The sequence below is a fragment of the Lissotriton helveticus genome, chromosome 3_2 (genome assembly GCF_964261635.1).
Source record: "Lissotriton helveticus chromosome 3_2, aLisHel1.1, whole genome shotgun sequence".
In the NCBI taxonomy this organism is placed as follows: domain Eukaryota; kingdom Metazoa; phylum Chordata; class Amphibia; order Caudata; family Salamandridae; genus Lissotriton; species Lissotriton helveticus.
In genome coordinates this window covers 19,582,115-19,600,979 of record NC_136062.1, presented here as the reverse complement: position 1 = coordinate 19,600,979, position 18,865 = coordinate 19,582,115, and the positions used below count along the sequence as shown (strand labels likewise).

Here is an 18,865-nt window from a genome sequence, read left to right as displayed (position 1 = left end):
CACCAGCACACGGGCTGACCCAGGCTCAGCAGCCTTAGGCTCGCTATACAGGAGGTCATTCTCCCAGTAAACAAAATGTGACCCTGACTGATCACCTGAGGTTTGGGCTGAGGCCTGCTGCCTCATACCCACAAGAGAAGGGCACACTTTCTGTTCTGCACAGAATTCTTCCCTGGAGGGACCACCATCCTGCTGCCAGTGGGTCAGCTCGGGCAGGTCTCCCAGTTCAGCAACTTGTTCACCTGTGGGTTCCAGGGCATACCCCTCAAGGTCTGCCTCCTCCTGGACCACAGGAACTACGGGGGACGGTTTTCACGCGCCCCCTGCCTCTTCTCTTCACAGCTGGGTCCTGGGCCATACTTTCAGGCTCCAGAACCCCATCAACACCCTTACTTGCTGTCATGGATCGAGTGGTTGCACACACCCACTCTGGCACACCCAACATTTTCAAATGTGTCTCCCTCTCCACCTTAGCCCAAGGGGAGTCTTCCAAATCGTTGCCCAGGAGACAATCAACAGGCATGGCGGGCCTTACAGCAACTTGAAGAGTACCTGAAACTCTCCCCCATTCAAAGGAAACTTGAGCTACCTCACACTCTCTCTGGGAGTTGTCAGCAGCTATCACAGGGTAGAATGCGTGGGGAACAACCTGCTCTCTGGACACCAAGTGACACTTGACAGCTGTCACACTCGCTCCGGTGTCTCTGAGAGCTTCCCCTCTATGGCCATTAATGGTCACCCACTGCCTATATTTCTTAGTGTTACTAGGCAGAGGGGGTGGAGGGACCAATTCCATGTCTCCTAGAGAGACCAGGGACATCTCTGCGGGACCCTCCCCACCATGGGCAACCATCTCCTCCCCTCCCAGGGCTACACTCGCCAACTGACGGGGAGCTGCACGTGGGGGTGCAGTAGAGTTCTTCAAGGGACACTGAGGATCATAAAAACGGTGTCCCACCTGCTTACAAGCGAAGCAGGTCATTGGACCCCTACGAACAGGTTTACCTGTCGGGGCCTCTGATTTCTTATCTGGGGGAGGCTGGGAACCCTTCCCTTGGTTCCCTTGGGGATTACTTTGGGGCCCTTTCTGGAACTCCCTCTGTTTACCCTTGTCCCCCCCACTCTTCTGCTGGGGACCCTGCCCACCTTTGGCTGAGTCTCCCACTGGACCCTTGTGGACCCTGGTACTGACCCAGCGGTCCGCCTCTTCAGCAAGTTTTCTAGGGTTAGATATCTTGCTATCAATAAGGTGCTGGCGCAGCTCTGGAAAACAGTTATTAGACAAGTGCTCCCAAGCAAACAAATCATAAAGAGCATCATAACTTTCCACTTTGCTGCCCTTTACCCAACCATCCATGGCTCTGCAAAAATATGACACATATTCCACGCACATCGTACCAGGCAACTTCTTACATTCTCTAAAGGCCTGTCTGTACTTTTCTGGGGTTAGGCCATATCTTAACATTAAAGCATCTTTCATATGAGCATAAGACATCCTATCCTCAACAGGCATGTCTAACAGGGTATCTCTTCCCTCATTCACAAAGCGACCCCACAACCCCGCTCCCCAATCCTTCTCAGGGACCCGGTGGGCCAACAATGCTAACTCATATGCTTTAAACCATTGACCAATATCCTCATTCTTCTGAAAATCTTTGATCACATCTTTGGGAAAAAAAAACCTACTTTCTGCAGGCACAGATGGGATGCTGCCACCAGAGGGATTCAATTCTAACTCTTTAGCTTTGAGCTCCAACTCCCTCATCCTGGTATCACGCTCAAAAGCTAACTTCTCTCTTTCAAACTCTAACCTTTTGATCTCCATATCAGCTTCTCTCCTGCCTCTTGCATTCTCTATTTCCAACTGCCCATTTATCTTAAGTTTTGCCATTTCCATGTTGTAAGCTCGCTCTTTCTCCCTTTCTTCTCTCTCTTCAGGAGAAAGACCCTTGGAGGAAACACTGCTGCCAGGAGGGGAGGGGGGTCCATTCACTGGCACCTCCTCTTCCCCTTCCCCTGTCGGTACCACCACCGGATCAGAGGAATCTCTGGCCTCTAACCAGGCCTGCAATGCTTTAAGATAATCTTCCTTAACTTTGAGGCCTGTTGTAGGAACTTTAAACTGCTTGCAAAAGGATCTCAGCTGCTGTGCTTTGTACTCCTTTATCTTACTTCTATCAAATTCCTCCCCAACAACAGCAGGGGTAGTGACTCCGGCATCACTCATGGTCAAAACTGGCAGTTTCAAAAATCAAGTTCCAGGAAAGCGGAGAACAAAAATAGAATCCTTCCAAATTAGATTGTGGCTGCGCTATGGTCTGCTTTCACTATGTAGCGCACACTAATCACTGCACATGGGTCATAAATGCAAAGTTCAAATCCTCACCGCTGACCCACCAATGTTAGAAGCGGCTGTCTCTAGTTGGCAGAGGTATACACTTCTGACAAATAGGGACACACCTTTTCTAGTCAGGGCAAGGGGATCACACACTTAGATAACCCCTGCTAACCCCCTTGGTAGCTTGGCAAAGCAGACAGGCTTATCTCAGAGGCAGTGCGTTAAACATTTATGACCACATACAGTAATAAAGTGAATACACTACAAATGGACACGACACAGTAGTATTATAAAAATAAGGATTTTTATATAAGGCTTAGCACAAGACCAAATAACGACAAAAATATACCACAATCTTAATAAATACTCTTGGAAGGAAAAATAATATTCAAGCACGGTTTCTTCTTAGCACAAAGTCTTTAGTATCAAAAGCAACTCTTCTTCTCTAAAACACAGTTCTTGGCAACAATGTAACCCACACGGGAGTCACACGACGTCGAGGCAAAGTTAATCCAAAGGTTCGGCGTCGACCGCGAGGAGCGCTACGTCGAGCCCGGAGTCGCACAGACCCCCACAACACAGTACCTTGGAAAAGTGAAGCACTCGATGATCAGCGGTGTCGAGATGTCCGGCGTCGCGTCTTCGGCGTCGATCGGGCCTCGGAGTCGGGGCGATCTGCAGCGGCGTCGACCGAAGTCAGGCAGGAGCAGCGCTCACGAGATGAAGCAGGATACGGCGTCGTCGATGTCGATGTTGCAAGAGTGAGCAGCGCTCACGGCGTCGAGAGGGCTCGAAGTCGATGCGATCAGCAGCGGTGCCGACACGAGGTCACTTGGAGCTGGAGCCGAACTCACTACTCACTGGCGTTGTTGCTGGCGTCGATCGGGCCCGGCGGCCTGCATCGAGGAAGCGGGACACTGGAGCCGTTACTCACGATGTCGAGCTGGATTCGGCGGCGTCCGTCGGCGTCTAGATTGCTGGATTCTTTCAGAGGTGCTGGATTCACAAGTTCCAGCAAACAGCACTTTAAGCAGATGAAGTCCTTTAGCCCTGTGACTTCAACAGGAGACTGGCACTCTTCCAGCCCTTGGAGATTTTCTTAGCAAAGATTGAGAGTACACACACAGTTCCTCTCTCCTGGTTCCTTGGCAAAAATAAAGAAGCAATGCAGGATTCCCCCAACAAACAGCACTCTGGCAGAAGGGGTAGGCAGTCCTTAGATCAGCAGGCTTCTTGTCCTTGGTTCAGGTTTCCTTGTCAGAAGTGATCTAAATTCTTGGTTCAGGGGTCCTTCTCTTATACCCCTTTTTGGCTTTGATCCCTTTGTCCATGCAGGGGAATTTCCCCCCATCTTGGGTTTGTTGTGGGTGTTGCCAGGCCGAAGCACCTGGCCTATTCACTGTGCAGGGCAGAGTCTTCAGCCGCCCAGCAGGAGCGGAGCCAGCATTGTCACTGGCAGGGGCAGGGCCATCAGTTGCCCGGCAGGAGGTGGGCCAGGAAAGTCCCAGGCAGGCACAGAGTCATCAGTCGCCTGGCAGGGGGGCGGAGCCAGCATTGTATCAGGCAGGGCAGGCTATCAGGAGCTACTCTTCCCCTACTCTCAATGCAAATGCCCCACTCATCCCACACTGACTCATTCAGACCTCTGGAGCCACCCAGCTCCTGTCACACGCACACCAGAACCAGCAGAGACCGGTAGACAGTTAGACAAGAAAATAGCTACTTTCTAAAAGTGCTATTTTCAAACACAGAGTCCAAAAACCATCCACACAAACAGATGCGTTATTAAACCCTGAGTTCAGGGATACCAAACTCGACATTGCACCATGCTCCCCGAGCCCGCTAGGATTATAGCATTAATAATCCTGGCAGCCCATTCTAACTGATGGAGAGCAGGTAACCTTATAATAGTGAAAAACGAATATGGCTGTAATTCACTATTAGGACATGCCAACCTTGTCAGGCTTGTCCTACCTTATGCTTACAATGCACCCTGCCCTTGGGCCTACCATAGGGGTGACTAACATGAAGTTAAGGGAAGGTTTAGGGACTGGCAAGTAGGTGTACTTGCGCAGTCTGCGTGACAGTACCAGACTGCACGTGGTCTAGCAATGGTAGACCTTCAGACATACTTTTACTAGGCCGCTCTTGTGGGTGGCACAACACGTGCTGCAGGCCCACTAGCAGCATTTGTATTTACAAGCCCTGGCACTCCTGGTGCACTCTACTAGGGACTGACAGTAAACCAAATAAGCCAAACATGGAATTCAATCAATAGAGCAATTTCACATAGGGAGCACTTGCACTGTGGCACTGATCAGCAGTGGCACAGTGCCCAAAGCATTTACCAGCAAAAACATCGTAAACAGAGGAGGCAATCAATCAATCAATCAATCAATCAATGACATTTATAGAGCGCGCTACATACCCGTAGGGTCTCAAGGCGCTGGGGGAGGGGGGGGTGCCGCTACTGCTCGAACAGCCAGGTCTTCAGCTTCTTCCTGAAGGAGAGGTGGTCTCGGGTCAGGCGTAGGTCGGCCGGGAGGGAGTTCCAGGTCTTGGCGGCCAGGTAGGAGAAGGACCTTCCTCCTGTAGTCGCTCTTCGGATGCGGGGGACGGCGGCGAGGGCGTGGTTGGCTGATCTGAGGTGGCGTTTGGGAGCGTAGAAGTTGATGCGGCTGTTGAGGTAGCTCGGGCCTTGGTCGTGTAGGGCTTTGTGTGCGTGGGTGAGGAGGCGGAAGGTGATTCTTTTGTTGGCAAACAGAAAAAATGGAGGAGAGACTCATGCCAATGATGCCAGGTCTAACAGTCACTCTACCTGGGTCACCACTGACTCTTTAGCCTCCAATAGGGCAGGCTGTAATTCTAGTGATTTTAGTTTTAGCTGTATGTGGAAACCAACCTAATAGGCAATGGACCGGGGAACAGGGTATCTCCCTCTCAATGACAGTCGCTATCATAGTTGTGACCTCCACTCAAAATATGGATAGCGAGGGGCACGCCCAGAACATGTGCCGAATGTGCGCATCCCCCGCCCCGCAACTAGGGCAAGCTGCCTCATCTACATGGAAATACCTCCTGATTCTCTCTGGGGTAAGATATGATTGATGCAGTTCATAGTAGTTGCTTAATTTGAAGCCCGTATTTCTGGAGATTTTCAGCATTTGTTTCAGAATAATATCTCAGTCCTTGTCAGTGATAGGGATCCTAAATACTCCTCCCAATGTGTTCGCAGACTCTCCAGCTGTTGCTGGATGTCGGTACATATCATTCTATATAGGCAGGAGAACGTCTTAATGGTGCCTGCTGATAAGGCCATGTATTGACAGCTTCTGAGCGCACGTGACTCAGATGAGCCAGTGCCCCAGTGTTTCTTTAGCGCTGTGGTAAGTGCTCTGTGTGCAAGAGAAAATGGCCCTGTGGTAAGTAAAATTCTGCCCGAAATGCCTCAAACTGCAGCAATTTTGTGTCCCTAAACAGATCGCCTATCTTTGTTGCTTCCGCGTCAGACCAAGCATCAAATCTTCCCTAGTATCCGCCAAAGGCCAAATGGTGGAGTATAGTGAGTGAGAGGTATGTCTGGGGAATATGGTATCTTTCTGTGTGCTTTTTGCAAACACCTATTCCAGCATTGAGCAATTATTACTCTGAACTCTCTAGTGGCCCTAGTAGTGGGCCATCACAGAATTAGCAGCTTCTTAGTGGTAGCACTGCATTGGGGTCCTGTCTGGATTTCTGCTAGTTGCCAGCAACAAAATCAACCAGTTTAGCTGGGCCTCTATATAGTATGTGTCAAAGTCAGGGTCTGCCAAGCCTCCAGTCACCGTGGAGCACTGTTTCATGGCCAATGCCACTCGCCTATGGCCTGCCCCCATATAAAATTAGTGATTTGGGAATCGAAGTCTTGGAATATCAATTGTGGAACCCAGATCGGGAGTCTTCTAAAGAAGTAAAGAGGAAACAACAAGGCCATTATCCTCAGGAGAGCAACACAACCTGCCACTGAAAGCAGTAGTGTTTTCCAAACATCTGCAGGGAACGGGTGGCTTGTCCTACGTGGCCTTTGAAGAGGTTCACTGTGTTGTTGTAGATCCTCACCCACAGATAAGCCAGGCTGCAGGGTTCCCCCTATAGGTGCTGCAAATCGTCTGGCGGGTCCCTTTTTGGTGCTGTAGGGAAAGGTCTGGACTTCTGCCAATTTACCTTCAAGCCAGACAGCACACCAAAACTCTCCAGCATGCCCTGGCTCAATTTAGGTAACCTCCAGTATCATGGAGGAAAATCAGACGGTCATCTGTATTTGTATGTGTTGGGAACCCTGGATGCTTAAGTACTGATAACAATGACCCGTTCGCATAAAGTTAGGCAAGGGCTTTACAGCCAGCGCAAATAGTAGGGGTACAAGGGCATCTCAAGGTAAGTTTGTGTTGCTGCGATATCATGCGTCGAAATGCTACAATGTAATATTGAGCAAAGAGGTCATTTTTTTTTTAATATTTGTAATACAATGCAATATTGAGCAAAGAGGTCATATATTTTGCCTCCTCCCACTTCTTCCAACTTGAACACCGGAGAGCCACGCTTAGTCAGGATAGCTACCCACACTAAGAAGGACCCTGTCTTGTCTCAATCGGCATGTGTTCTGTCCATATATTGCTTAAAATCAAAGCATCAAAGTCACTCTATCTGGGTCACTACTGCCTCTTTAGCCTCCAATGGGGCATAGTGTAATTCTGGGCATTCTGGTATCTTAGTTTCCATGTCTCTTTAGGTCTTGTTTGGCAGTGAGCATCTCTGCCTGTATAGTCTTTCTAATCCCCTTTGACTCTGCTATGTACTGTCTGTGCAGGACTGCCTTAATGATGTCCCACTCCACCTGGGAAGAGGAGGCCGTGCCATCATTGTCATTAAAATACCAGAATATTTTGTCTCTGATTACATCCATAAAGCCTGGTCCTCCAATGATTCCGGCTTTAGCCTCCGAGTAGGAATAGTGGGTCTGGGATGGGTCCACCGTCAGCAGGAGTACAGAATTATGATCAGATACTGTGCGGGCCAGGTATTCAACAGAGTGTACATAGCAGTGGATATCTGGGGTACAAAGAAATGTATCAAAGCAAAAGTGGACCTCATGGAGGCCAGAGAAGAAAGAATAGTCCCAGTCATGTAGGTGTGTTCTTCTTCAGGAATCGACAAGCTCCCATTTAACATGTACAATACGTAGATAGTAGTGTTCCCTAAGAGGGAAATAACTGCACATCAAACAAATATCGTATCTAAGAATAGCAGTAATCAGCGTGAATAATTATTATTGGTGGCTGTCAGTACAGCGGGGTGCTTGTGTAACCTCAGACACCTACTACCTAAAGGTGCTGTCAGCATGTTATAAAATAACATGCATGCAAATACACAAAATTAGAGGCTTATTGCAGCACACCCATTACCATGTAAATCAATCTAAATTCATTTTGGACAATTTGCTGTAACAGATTGTGTCACAACTGTAATAGACATATGAATGAGATAAGTAATATGAAGAGCATTCAGATGGTCCACACGCATCCTTAGTAAAAAACTATTTATTTAACTCTCAAGAGTTCCCAGCACACTATTCAGCCGACACGTGTTTCATCTGTACTCAGAATTTTTCAAGGCAATGTTGGGAATGAGGAACAGCTAATTCCAAAGTGAGTATATTCCCGCGGCACATCCAGAAAAGTGTTTGCCTGCGCAAAGAGGGTTTTACAATGTACCCGGTGGTCAAAAACAAGCAGAAAAATGCATTGTAGTTATTAATGTCAACGACTTGAAGTTTAAATATACCAATTCCGAACTGCAGGAGTATCGCTCCACAAGTTGTGTGTATACTGTGGATACTGCAGTGATAATATATTGTTGAGTCTCCAAAATCTTTGTCCTTACTGTCTGCTGCAACTATTTAAGTGAGTTACAAAAGAAACGGGGCACGACTGTAATAAGTTGGCAACCCTGTGCACGCGTATGACTCCACTGGCACGGCACCCCCGTCAGCTCCTACCGTCCTCCCAATGAAGCTGCCAACCTCCAAAGGCCAAGGCCGTACGCACTGTTTGGGAGTCACACAGTGGTGAGGGAGATCTCTCCAAGTTGATATCCGCCACACAGTAGAAGTCCCCCTCCTGCATTATGGTTGGAAGAGTGATGTAAGGAGCCAATTGGCACAATAAGCTGTTAAAAAAGGCAGTCTGATCTGAGTTTGGAGAATGTATGTTCCCAATGGTCATGACACGGCCCTCTAGGTGACCCTGTATAACCACGAACCTGCCCCCTGGGTCTATTAACGTTTAAGTATGATGAAGGGCATCCCCACACCAACCCATGTCAAGACTCCCCGGGCATAAGCTGAGTATCTGGTGTAGAAGGCTTGGCCTCTCGATCGATGCTTACCCATCTTTTGTCGCCAGATGCTTTTCTTGTAACAACGCTATTTGCACCCCTCTCCTGTTTAGGTTTGAGAACACTTTGCAGCACTTTGACATAGTGTGCATACCACGTATGTACCAGGAGATACATTTATAGGTTAGAGGTACCGCCATCTATAACATATGGTATGGGTATAGGTATATTTTCCTCCTTCCCTCTGTTTACTGCCAGCAGTTAGCTATCCCCTATGCGGCATGGACAATGTATACATTGTAGTACGACTTATAATTCCCCAACATGTAACCCAAAAAAAGTCCCCAATTCCCTATCCCCAAGACAAGCAGGTGGTCGCCCCCATCCATATAAACTAGAGCTAGAAATGTTGTGGGAGTTCATGTGCGTTTTTCAGAGAGGTGAAGTGATCAAGGGATCCCCTTAGGTAACAACCCCTCCATCCAGCTGTAATCACCAGCTGTAATCACAGGACAACCTGATGCAGCCCAGGAGAAGCGGTTCAGGCAGAGGTGTTGTTCTTCTGCAGCATACAATGTAGGCCCTTAGATGAGCTCCACCACCTCAGTGCAAGCCTTCCCAGCTAGTGAGATATGGTTATCAGATGATCTCTGAGACACTTTAGGGAGCATGAGGCTCGAAACTGCAGAGCTGGTGGAGCCCCGGTACTAGTCCAAATCCAGTGCTGCAGCCTCCATCTCCAGCATCGAGGGCCCTGTATCTTCCCTACTAATTTGCAACACTACTTCCACCATGTTCTGTCTACCTATCTGGGCTTCAGCATGTAACAGAGCCGCAGAACTCCGCAGCGATCTTCTACGCCCGGATCTGGAGCGATGTACTTGCTGTGGGCTGTGGGCGTCGATACAGCCAATCCCATATCTCTTTCGGACAGTGACAGAATCTAGCACTATCGGGCACCGCCATCCACAATCGGACCGGAAATAGCATTGCATAGGGAAGACCTTGTTGTCCCAATTTCTTCTTGCCTCCTGAAACGTAGCTCTCTGTTGTTGTACCTCATGAGAAAAGTCTGGAGAGATTAGAACTATTGCATTTTCAACTCGGAGCCCTCCTTTACGGCCGGCCTGGGCTAGAATGTGATCTTGATCTTTGTAGTAGAGTAGTCGGGCGACCACTGGCCTTGGTGGGGCCCCTTGTCGGCACCCGATGGGTGCATTTAAGAGCAAATAATACAGAGAGGTCCTCTTGTGCCACTTCATCTCGTAGACACTGTTCCAGGCAGGGTATCATACTTGGTCCCTCTTTTTTTTCAGATATTGTTGCGACAAGAGCAATTTTCAGTGGCTTCCACTCTGAGCTCTAAGGTGCACATTTTGGTTTCCATAGTGGTTATTCTTTCCACTGTTGTGGTGAGTGTAGACAGTATCTCTGCCAGCTCTCGCTCAGTAGTGGTAACTCTCTTCACTAGGAGCTGATGATCATCAAGCAAGAGGCCCAGTTCAGAGCTTAGATTGTCAATTTTAGTTTCCAGTGCTGTTCGGGATGCTGTTAAGCCTGAAAAGTGTCATGCAGTGAGGGCTTTTTATCTACTTCTAGTGGTGGAGATGATCCCTCGTCATCAGGAGCAGATCCAGCGGTCTCTTCAGGGCCCAGGTCTTACCTGCAGGTGGACGTGCCCCTCATCACCGGAGCTGAGTCTCCATCGCAAGTATCAGGCCGCAAGGTTGGGGCAGCAAATGGCGCGCAATCTATCTCAACGCAACAGTGCAGTGTACAGTTACAGGCAATGTTACTGACTTAGCTCTCAGGGGGAGGGGAAGCAAAAGTATCTCAGCAAGGCAGGCCCTCCTTAGCATGTCCCTGGGCCTTGGTGGCAGGCAGCTCCCGCGCAGGTAATCACAACCGTAACACGCCCCCGTCCCAGTGGGGGCAGTCCCGTAGTCATCCACAGACCTCCTCGCCCGTTTCAGCTTGATCTACTAGTGCTGATTGTCCCTTTATATGCTGCACTCAACTACTCCCCAGAGCCAAGCGTCAGCAAGCCTCAAAGGAGTTCCCAAGCCATCTCCATCTAACCGGGCCCAGTCACTACATGCCATATCACTCCAAGGGCTCCCTCCTCCCGCAACATCCGCTCACATCGGGGAAAGGTAAGGTAATCCCACAGTTCTGTTTTGGGCTATGTATTGCGGCCTAGCTAGCACTTCAGCCCAAATTCCTCCAATGCACAGCAGAGCAGGGGCAAGTATAGTGAGAAAGGCCGCAGTCCAACAGGCAGCACCTCATGCAGGGCAGCTGTCCCTCCCACTACCTTCGTCCTGTAGCGGCAATTCACCACAGTCAGCTTTACTGTCCCTAGGGTGCCTGCCGATATTCAGGCCGAATAGGCCCAGCTGAGTCCTGCGTTCACCTCCTCTCTTCCGCCCCCGGAGCAGTCAGGAGAGCTGTGTCTGGCCAGGAAACACCAGCATGCGTTGCAAAGCAACTTGTGCTCCTACCGGAACCAGGGCCTCAGTGATCGTCAGGTCGGGAAGGCAGATCTCCATTTCCACATCCTCCACGATATGGGCACAGGCAAGCAACGCACTTGTTCTCCTTGGTGACGGGGCTCACTCTCCAGACCCCTCCCTTGGTCCAAAAGGATCAGCGCCCCACTGCTGCCGCTCCGCTCTCTTGTCTCAGTCAGCCAGCCTCTGCTCTGTGGGTCTTGGCCAGCAGGAGACTCGCCAGGTCAGGGGGCCAGCCCGTACCACCATTGGGCGCTCGATTCAGGTCAGCCACCGGAGAATATCAGCAGTGAGCTTGTTACATCTCTAGAGCTCCGCAGTGCTTGGTCGCCGCCATCTTGAATTGCAGCTTCGTGGCTTTATCAGGTGGCAATACATATTGAGTATTACCGGCTGCTGGTAAGAGTCGATATAGTCACGATCTGCCTCCCTTGTGCAGCGTTGTGCCTGGGTGGTAGTCTGATCTCTCCGGCTGGATATATGTCTGCAGGATGGTACTGGATGAGGACCGGCCGAGCAGAGACCTGAGCAAAGCTGCTCACTCCATCGGCATTCAGCCACGCCCCTTCTACTCCTATTCTGTTGTTCTAAATGAAGAGTGTTCTGCAGAAATTAGATATTGATAGCAATATGTTTTATTTTGTTGCATGCTAAAGTTCTTTACCACATGCTTCTACACTGTCTGAGCCACATCATTTTTTTAAATTCAATTTATACTAAACTGATCCTAATATTTTATTGCAACAAAGTACCAGCGTCTTGTGGTGTGTTTATTTTGCTCTACTTTTAATCTTCTTGTCTGAAAACATTCTATCTCTTTCATATGAAACAGCAACATCCTCTATATGGTCACGGAACTCCTTGGTGACTTGCAGTGCCCTATTAAATTATGGGCAGAGGATTCATTTTTCTGTGTAGAAAAAGACCCTTCCCATAGCAAAGCACTAAAATTGCCCCTTGCAAATACAGTACTATACTATATACATGTGTGTGTATATAGAGAGAGTGATGCACACAAACATGTAATAATGGCAATACAGGTCCAGGAAATCCAGGCATATACATATATTACACTTGTATATCATCCAAGTATTAAATAGCTGAGGTTAGAAATAAAGAAATGAATAAGGAAAAATGAAGCATGGATAGAAACTCAGTCTACAGTAAAATAATATTTACATCCATTAGCAATTCAAAACTAAGGGTGGGGTGTGTAGAAACTCGTAACTACAAGGCTTAAAAAAGCTAACAGAAATGAGAACATCAGTAAAGCAAACATCTGTCCCAGATGCAGACAGTTTGACTTGCCCCATTTAACAAAAAATGCGTGTCTAGCTCCAAAGAACAAAACGTTGCTATAAACATGGCAACTGGGCATCTTTCTTTTCTTTTTTTTGTTTTAGTCGTTTTTATATAGCACAAACTGAACCCGAAGGTATTGGAGCACTTTACATGAGGAATAATTACATTGCACAATGACACATTAATGCTTTTGTAGGCAGGGGAGACAAAGTGTTTTGCGGAGAATCACAGGATGTTGAGCCGAAGAAGCTGAGACTGGAACCTGGTTCCCCACCTCCAAAGTTAGCAGCTGTGGACAACATCACATTCTCGTTGCTTCTAGCAGTATTTGGATGTTAGACTTGTATAAATGCAGTGAAATCTGTGTCCAGATACTGTTAACTCTAAAAATAACAAAAGAAATGAGCTAACACTATCATAGAAAGTGCTGCATTACACAGCTTGTCTTTACTTGCTGTATAATTTAGTAAACCCTGTTGCATAACTCCATTGGCCATGCCGAAAGGGTACATTATCAGTGCAAATTATGTATACCTACTATTACTCTTTTCATTCAAGAAATAGATCATTCATATTCAAAAATATTTCGCAATATTGTAGATTGACAATGAGATCCTAATTCTTTACACCCCCCTAACGCCCGCACAAATAATGCAAGCATTTTCCTGCAGTTAATGGAAGTATGAAACGTACAGTGCAAAGGTCGATGAAACGTATGGAAACAACTTTTAAAGCATACCCCTTGTTCTGTGAAATGGTATTGAGACATCACACATCAATGCAATTGTTCTATTTAACATTTGTTCCACGGCCCTTCGATATGTATGGTTGTCTTGCAGAAGCTCAAGTGTTGTTGTTTTTTGGCTCGCATATCCCCAGTGAAAACCACATCACAAATTGTCTCCCCTGGGTCACTCAACTCATGTTGGCAAATAATTGAGAACACACAGAAAGCGCCCACTATATTGTCTTTCATTTTTATAATTTGTCTGTTTTAATTAAAAGAAAAACATCTCTGTAAACAATTGAAAAAATTGTGATAGCTTCCAAAATTAAAGCTGTTGAGGTCTGCTGCACGCCGACTGTGGTCAGGCTCACAGTTTTATTTTTCCTGCTTTTATAGACTCGTAAATGCTCTGAGTCATTGGGAGGTAGACGCGTTCACTTTCATCTAGGAAATATAGTGGGTCTTTGATGGCGGATGGGTCAAAACCTTCCGCCACTAGAGTTACTTTCCGCTGCTTGAAAGTTGCTGTGATCTCCAGTTCATCCTAGAAAATAATAATAATTATATGGAAAATGATCAGTGCTTTGAAATGGCACAAGCTTGAAAACAATCCTGATCCTGTACTTCAGCAGCAGCCTATCTAATCATTACCTTCAAAAGCGAAACCCTCATGCTGCGCTGGCGCATGGCGATGACGTGGCGCCCCTGCCGAACCCTGACCCACTCGCACCACAGAGGCGGTACCATTACCCTCCCTCTTTTGCAGCATGCATAAGTGAGTGCACCTAGTGCGAACCAACTTCTCCCGCGGAGAAAAGTACTTATTTTATCAATTACATTTCAGACCCATTGTTTGCAATAACATTTTAGAATCAAATGTGAACCTTAAGACGCAGCAGACTACCAAAGCAATTATTAACAAACATACTGAAAAAAAAGATTGATTCAGGCGGGGATGCGGGTGTCGGACGAGACAAACACTTCCTGTAGCTAAGATTTTATAGCGGTAAAATGAGTTCTACTCAACATATAAACATATTTATCTATTTCCCACTGCGGACATAAGAGACAGAAAAGTAAATCACTTAGGGCCAGATGTACGACCATTGGAATTTGCGACAAATTGCTAGTTGCAATTTACGAGTTGCAAAATCCAATGGACAACAGTGTCTCAGACACTGTTTGCGATTCCCAATGGGGTCGCAAATTGCATGCCTCATGAATATTAATGAGATTTGCAATTTGCGACCCCACTGGAAATGGCTGGCACTCCCAGGGATGGTGGCCTGCTAGGGTTAGAAGACCACCATGTCTGGGGCTGCTTTGTCAATAAAGCAGTTTTAAAAAAAGAAAATGCAGCCCGTTTTCCTTAAAGACAAGCATTGGAAATGCAATAGGTCTCGCAGCATTAGAGTTAGTGCTTTTAGAATTGTTTATGGGTTTTTTTTTTAAATCTTTAGCATTTTTGTTTCCTGTAGGCAATGCTAAAGAATTACAAAGAAAAAAAGCCATAAACAAATCTAAAAGCTCTAACTCAAACGCAGGAACATTAACTAATTCTCCCACAGTCACAGTATACAGAAAGCCTGTGCGGTTTCCTTTTAGTATAATGACTCCACCTTCTGAGTTGTTTTCTGTGAGTAATGTTGAGAGGTCCCCTCTGAGGTCGTTACGGATAATAACGGCAGCTTTCGGCCCTGCGTGTTGCCTTCCCTGGACACTTAAGTAGCTGGCTATGAGATTGTTGGTAACCGAGCAAATGAAAGGCGTTTGTGCACAGCCCTGGGAGTTGTCACAAACACACCTCTCCTCCCCCCAGCCTACCTCTCCCGACACCACACCCCCTCACACCACCGTGTTGATATGCAGGTAGAGGAGAGAAGCACTGAAGTGAAGCTTTCCAAACTGGGCAAACTGGTTTTGACGGTCCCGGGACAGTGTCAGAGTGGGTAAAAGAGGAACAAGATGTGGCGTGGTGCAGCCTTGCTTCTGCAAGATTAAAAGAAGTCGCACAGGCAATGACTCGTAACGTTTTTGTCACGAAATGAACTAAACAAAATAGAAAATACATCTCAGTCGCTAGATTTAAAACACGGACTTCATGCAAGTATTTATTTATTTGATCGTTTTTTATAGCGCAAACTTGACGGGTATCAGAGCGCTTTATAAATTTGCAGAGAGCAGCACAGTGATAGAAACAAAGTCATATATGAAGAAGAAAAATACAGGATATAGCACTTAGCACCCATAGAAGAGAGGGTGCGATTTACAATGTTCAAGAGCAGAGGGGATAACTCAATAAAAGCCAAAAAACGTGTGTCTGGTCACAGAAAGCAAGCTAGACGCAGCTGGGACATCGGACTGCCGAAAGGCTTATTTTTTGTTGGGACTGTAGCTCCAGCAAGAGACTTACAATGACAGTCAAATGGTCGGGTTAGGCCCCTAATAAAGTGCCGTGGCCAGGGGAGGGGTTGAAGCAGCGCGAGGGGGCAGGGATGCGAGGAGGAAGTCCTGGGAGGGGGGAGCCCGGGCGGGGCCGCATCTCTACCAAGTTAGCCGAGGGGACTGGTGGGGGTGGAGAAGGGGGTTGCTGAGGCCAGAGTACGGAGAGCGATGCGGGGGTGATAGTTTGTTTGTTGGTTTTGGTAGCGCGGACTTTGCAGTGGGTTGGCGGGGCGCGTCTCGATGGGAGCATTAAGGATGCGTGAGGAGAAAATTATAGGTGAAGGAAGGCAACGTTGAGTTGCGTGAATGAATAGTGACAATGGTGAGCAGCAAAAATACATGAAGTAGCAATCGGTACATTATAGGAGGAAAAGTGATATGTGTGCAGGTTTCAGAAGCGTACAAAGTGCAGGTAGAGGTACAATACTGCAATAAATGGCAGACACTTCAGAACAAAAATAGTGTAAATGAAATGGGCACCGCAATAAATTAAAACTAGTCAGTCACAACACGGGTAAAGTGTGGGCTGTAGTATTTCGCAACAGATTCGGGGAATGGAATTCACGGAACGTGTCACACAAAGATGCGCGATTATAGTAGGCTGGGTTGTGACTCGTACGAGTGGTATTGTACAGGGTCTGCGTTCACTCGAACAGAAAGAACGCTGCGGTCTTAAAGGTCTGATGCCTCGTGGTAGAGGAACAGTGGGGTCTCCTCTCACTTAGTGAGGTCTTGAATGTGTTTTAAAGTGGGCGGCAGAGCTCTTTAAGACTACCAATTTTCGCAGAAATCTTGCAATCTCATAGTCCTGTTTCACCCGTTTCAGACGTCGAGAGTGTGAACATGTTTAGAAATAAGCCTCCGCGCTGAAAGTAGAAACAAGGTCACAGCAAGATTAAGGGATTTGTCCAAAATCACGGGATGTTCAGCCAACGCTAGGACTCAGCTAGCGGCAGGCAGGCAGGGGAGGAGGGGGGAGGAGAGTAGGGGAGGCACGGCCTAGCGGCCGTGCAATCAAGTAGTGAGGGGGCGGAGCTGGGGGAGGCTGTGGAAGAGAGTAGGCAAGGCGACACGGCGGGAGGGGGCGGAGCGGGTAAACAAAGACGGACATGCACGCGCCCGTGACTTTTAAGGTCAATGCGCATGCGCATAAGCTTAATGCGCATGCGCATTGACCTTAAAAGTCACGGGCACTGCAAGGAATCGCCACGATTCCTTGCAGTGTGGATAAAGAGTGGATAACTCGCAATACTCTCGCCTTGCTCGATGCGCATGCGCATCGACAGGCGAGACCTAAAAAACGGGCTGCATTTAAAAAAAAAAAAAAAAAAATGAAACATTTCAGTTTCATTATTTAACGGCAGGCAGTAGTCCCTGGGACCACTGCCTTTTCTTAAAAAATATTTGCACATCCATTCCTAAAGGAGAAGGGGTCCTCTGGGGCCCCCTTCCAGTTTGCAAGTGGTTTACCACCCTTCTGAAAAGGGTGGTAAACTGCGAGTGTTTTACTACTGCAATTGCGGTCCCAAAACATTCATTTATAGGTTTTGGAGTCGCTATTAGGAAGGGACGCCTTTGGCACGCTCCGTCCTAATAGAGACCCGCTCACCCTATTTTACGAGTCGCTAATTGATTAGCGACTCACAAAATGGGGTTGGTACATTGGGCTGACCTATTTTGCGCTTGCTTGTTTCTCATTAGTGCATATTGATGACACAGAACATTTGTTTCTGCTGTACACAATACAGTTACTGATTTAAGTTACAAAAACCTGAAAGTCTATGTTGCACATGTTAAGGGAAGAGACAAACGGATAGAGCCAAGTGAAGTAACAGCAAAGTAAAAGCGTGCTTGAGACATGTGAGAAAAGAGATTTATGTGCAAAATATAATGGTTATTAATAAGCAGTAAAGACACTATTATTTGTGAGAATATTTTTCTTTTAGCTTTACTGATGGATTCATGCAGGTTTAAACGTGGTCAAGCATTTTCAGTTGCCTTTCTTTTAGTGCATCATAAACAGAATGTGGTGCAAATCTTCGCTAAAAGTAGATTTGAAGCTGAAATTTTCAGCCAGTATAGTAAAGATCACAAGATTTATAGAAAATAAGAAAATATTTGAATGCAATGATTTTTAAGAATAATTTAGGTAATTCGAATGTTGATGAAATGTTGGATAATAGGCCATTTCTGGAATGAACAGAGGTATGCAGTTTCTAAGGTGGGCGTGTAAGGGAATGAAAAGGGTGGAAAGATAGGTGTTCCAGATATGGAAGGGGTACTGTAAGTGGAGTCTCTCGAATTAGGAGCAAGGGCCCTCTCACACCCCAAAGGGTGTCATGCATCATCATAGGCCAGCTCCTTGTTGGGCCAGCACTGCAATGCCTAATGGGCCGCACAAAGGGGCTCTTTGCCGGATGTCTTCTCTGGTTGCTGCAATGAAGCTAAGAAGTGATGTGAGGGCTTATGTGTAATGAGTAGAAGTGGGAAGCAAAAAATGAGTATAAAAATAACGATTGGATTCGTAAAACAATTTTATTCACAGGGTTCCTCTGCTACAAATAAAAACAACCGACTGTAAAAAGTTATGGCTGCCGAGGAGATTTATACCTACTACAGCTCAAGGTGATATGTGTGGAGTGGAGATGGCAAGTAGTCCAGTAGGATTTATGGCATTTCTTCAGGACCGGGGGATCCTCATCTATTCTAGTGGGGACGGTCAAAAAAATGTAACTGAGAGATCTTTTCACCCGCAATCTGAACTCGTGTCGTACTCCTGAGTGTAAATGAAAAATGTAGAATTTATTTTTTCTACCTTCTGGAGCACACCTACATCACCTCACATCTGAAGGGGATGTGCATTAGACCCCAACTGTGACGTCAAATGTACTCGCTCATTGGCGAGGGAGAAACAGCTCAATTACCGTTCTTCCACAGCGCTGGACCTACCCACAATTGGACATCAGTAGGCCATTCCTAACATAAGCTATTTTCATGTGATATCAATGATTAAAGTGTACTATTCACTACTACAAAATGATTTGATGTTTTTGCATTTAACGTAATGTAATTTTTCAGTTTATTCCACAAAAAATCTGATAAATGCATGTAAGGCATTTAGACATGTTCTCTCCTAAGCTGAATCTTTCTTTTATCCTAATACCATAG

At 46.9% G+C, this 18,865-nt stretch overlaps 1 protein-coding gene across 1 annotated transcript in view; it reads right to left on the bottom strand.

Moving 5' to 3' along the window:
- Positions 1-13,495: 13,495 nt before the first annotated feature.
- The window catches only part of SLC27A2 (solute carrier family 27 member 2), a 471,878-nt gene continuing 466,508 nt past the window's right edge, over positions 13,496-18,865 (bottom strand). Inside the window, exon 10 of the mRNA XM_078684751.1 lies at positions 13,496-13,796. Within this exon, the coding sequence (XP_078540877.1) occupies positions 13,620-13,796 (177 nt within the window). The 3' untranslated portion in view covers positions 13,496-13,619. The remainder of the gene's footprint in view (positions 13,797-18,865) is intronic.